The following is a 1,802-nucleotide window of genomic DNA, read 5'->3' on the forward strand; positions in this document are numbered from 1 at the left end:
CTGTGGAGAGTAGTTGGTGGGTAACACAACTCTTTACACTTAAAATAATACATTGCATGAGTGTTGTGCTTTCCTGATATAGGAAGAAAACTGGATCTCTTCCATACTTGTTTTCTCCACACTCCTTGAATCTTTTGATAATCTCTTTAAGGTGACTCAACCGCTTTTGAAATATAGAGCTGGAAAGGAAGAGTTACATGGAGTACACTCTACATAACTTTTCCTGACTTTTAATATGATTTTTTTTTGCATCCTTCTGTACAGTTATCTCCATTTTCAGTAGAGGGTGAGTTGTGCTAAGCAGGCAGCCTTCAGAGAGCGAGTTTGACTTTTTAGCTTCCCTGTGTAATTAGGCATCCCTTGAGTCTAAGCTTTGGGGTTAAAGACCGACATGCTTCAAAACTTAGTGTAAACATTTAAATAATCATCAATTCTAGCTGATAAACTATTAAGAATAGGTTTTATACCTGCAGAGGTAATAGTATAAGAATTGGCTCAAAATTCTGTTGACTTTTGAAGGCTCCTGTGCAAAACTTGTTACAGTAGTCGGAGTGAGAAGTGACATTGCACATCTATCTAGGTGTGTTTAAACTGGTTTTTAAAGTCTGTATGTTTTAAAATTGATCTCAGTTTATTTCTTTCTCCTCCCTCAGTCTCAGACCATGAACTACGTGGGGCAGCTGGCGGGCCAGGTGCTGGTGACGGTGAAGGAGCTGTACAAGGGCATCAACCAGGCGACGCTCTCGGGGTGCATCGACGTGGTGGTGGTGCGGCAGCAGGACGGCACCTACCAGTGCTCCCCCTTCCACGTGCGCTTCGGCAAGCTGGGCGTCCTGCGCTCCAAGGAGAAGGTGGTGAGTTCACAACGGGCCCCAGCTGAGGCCTGGGCTGCCCCTGGGCTGCCCCTGCTCCCCTCCTGCCCCCCAGCCCCGCGGCCGTGCCGCACGGAGCTCCGCTCGCTCCGACGCTGCTCGCGGGAGAAGACAAACGTGCAGACCTCAGCCTCAGAGTGTCTGCGTGGCTCTTTGCTTATTGAAGTGTGTTGGGAGAGAAGTGTCTAGTGCCCTTTAACTCACCCCTGGTGTGGCAAACGACTGGTTTTGGAATGTCTGGAGGACCAACAGAGCCTGTGCTAAGGGTTGGTGACCTGTGATAACTATTGCTCCTCGTCAGCTTGCTCAAGGCTGATGTGCAGGAGGAGATGCTGATGTGCAGCCATTAATATCCACAAGCAAATAAACCTGGGGCTGGAGCTTCGTTCCTCAGTGGGCACGTTTGGGAAGAGCCTGGTGCCATTGTCGAGACTATGATTGTAACAGGCTCCTTTGAAAAAGCAGAGGGAGGAGAGAGATGATGATGCAGTGGAACAGTTTCCCCTCAGAGCTCAGTGGGCCCTGAGGTCAGTGCCTTCCCTCACGACAAATGACTTGTGTTACATTGTCTCTTCCCACAGATTGATATAGAAATTAACGGTGATGCTGTTGATCTTCACATGAAACTGGGTGACAATGGAGAAGCATTCTTTGTACAAGAAACTGAGGAGGAAAATGTAAGAGCTCTATGCTTCTTGTTGGCCACAATGTGGTATCAGCACAGCAATGTGTTAAAAATGCTTAATGGTGTTGTCAATATTGTAACTTCCATGAAAGCTACATTTTCTGTGACTGAATCTTCATCTCACTTCCATATGCTGCCAGCATGCTTGCTGCTTTGCCCAATTCTGTGACCAGAGATAATAAAGTAACTAATTTTTTTTTTATATTAGAGCATGATTTAAAAGATTTGTTGATTTTTTTTTTTTT

At 45.9% G+C, this 1,802-nt stretch overlaps 1 protein-coding gene across 1 annotated transcript; it reads left to right on the plus strand.

The window, feature by feature from the left end:
* Positions 1-662: 662 nt before the first annotated feature.
* Positions 663-1,549, plus strand: LOC103769259 (phosphatidate phosphatase LPIN2-like; the record flags this gene model as incomplete). The annotated part of the gene is made up of 2 exons (XM_008936439.1): positions 663-854; positions 1,454-1,549. Coding segments are annotated over exons 1-2 (288 nt in total), but the record flags the coding sequence as incomplete, so codon positions are not given.
* Positions 1,550-1,802: the final 253 nt, after the last annotated feature.

This window comes from Merops nubicus, unplaced genomic scaffold, assembly GCF_000691845.1.
Source record: "Merops nubicus isolate BGI_N331 unplaced genomic scaffold, ASM69184v1 scaffold42652, whole genome shotgun sequence".
Taxonomy (NCBI): domain Eukaryota; kingdom Metazoa; phylum Chordata; class Aves; order Coraciiformes; family Meropidae; genus Merops; species Merops nubicus.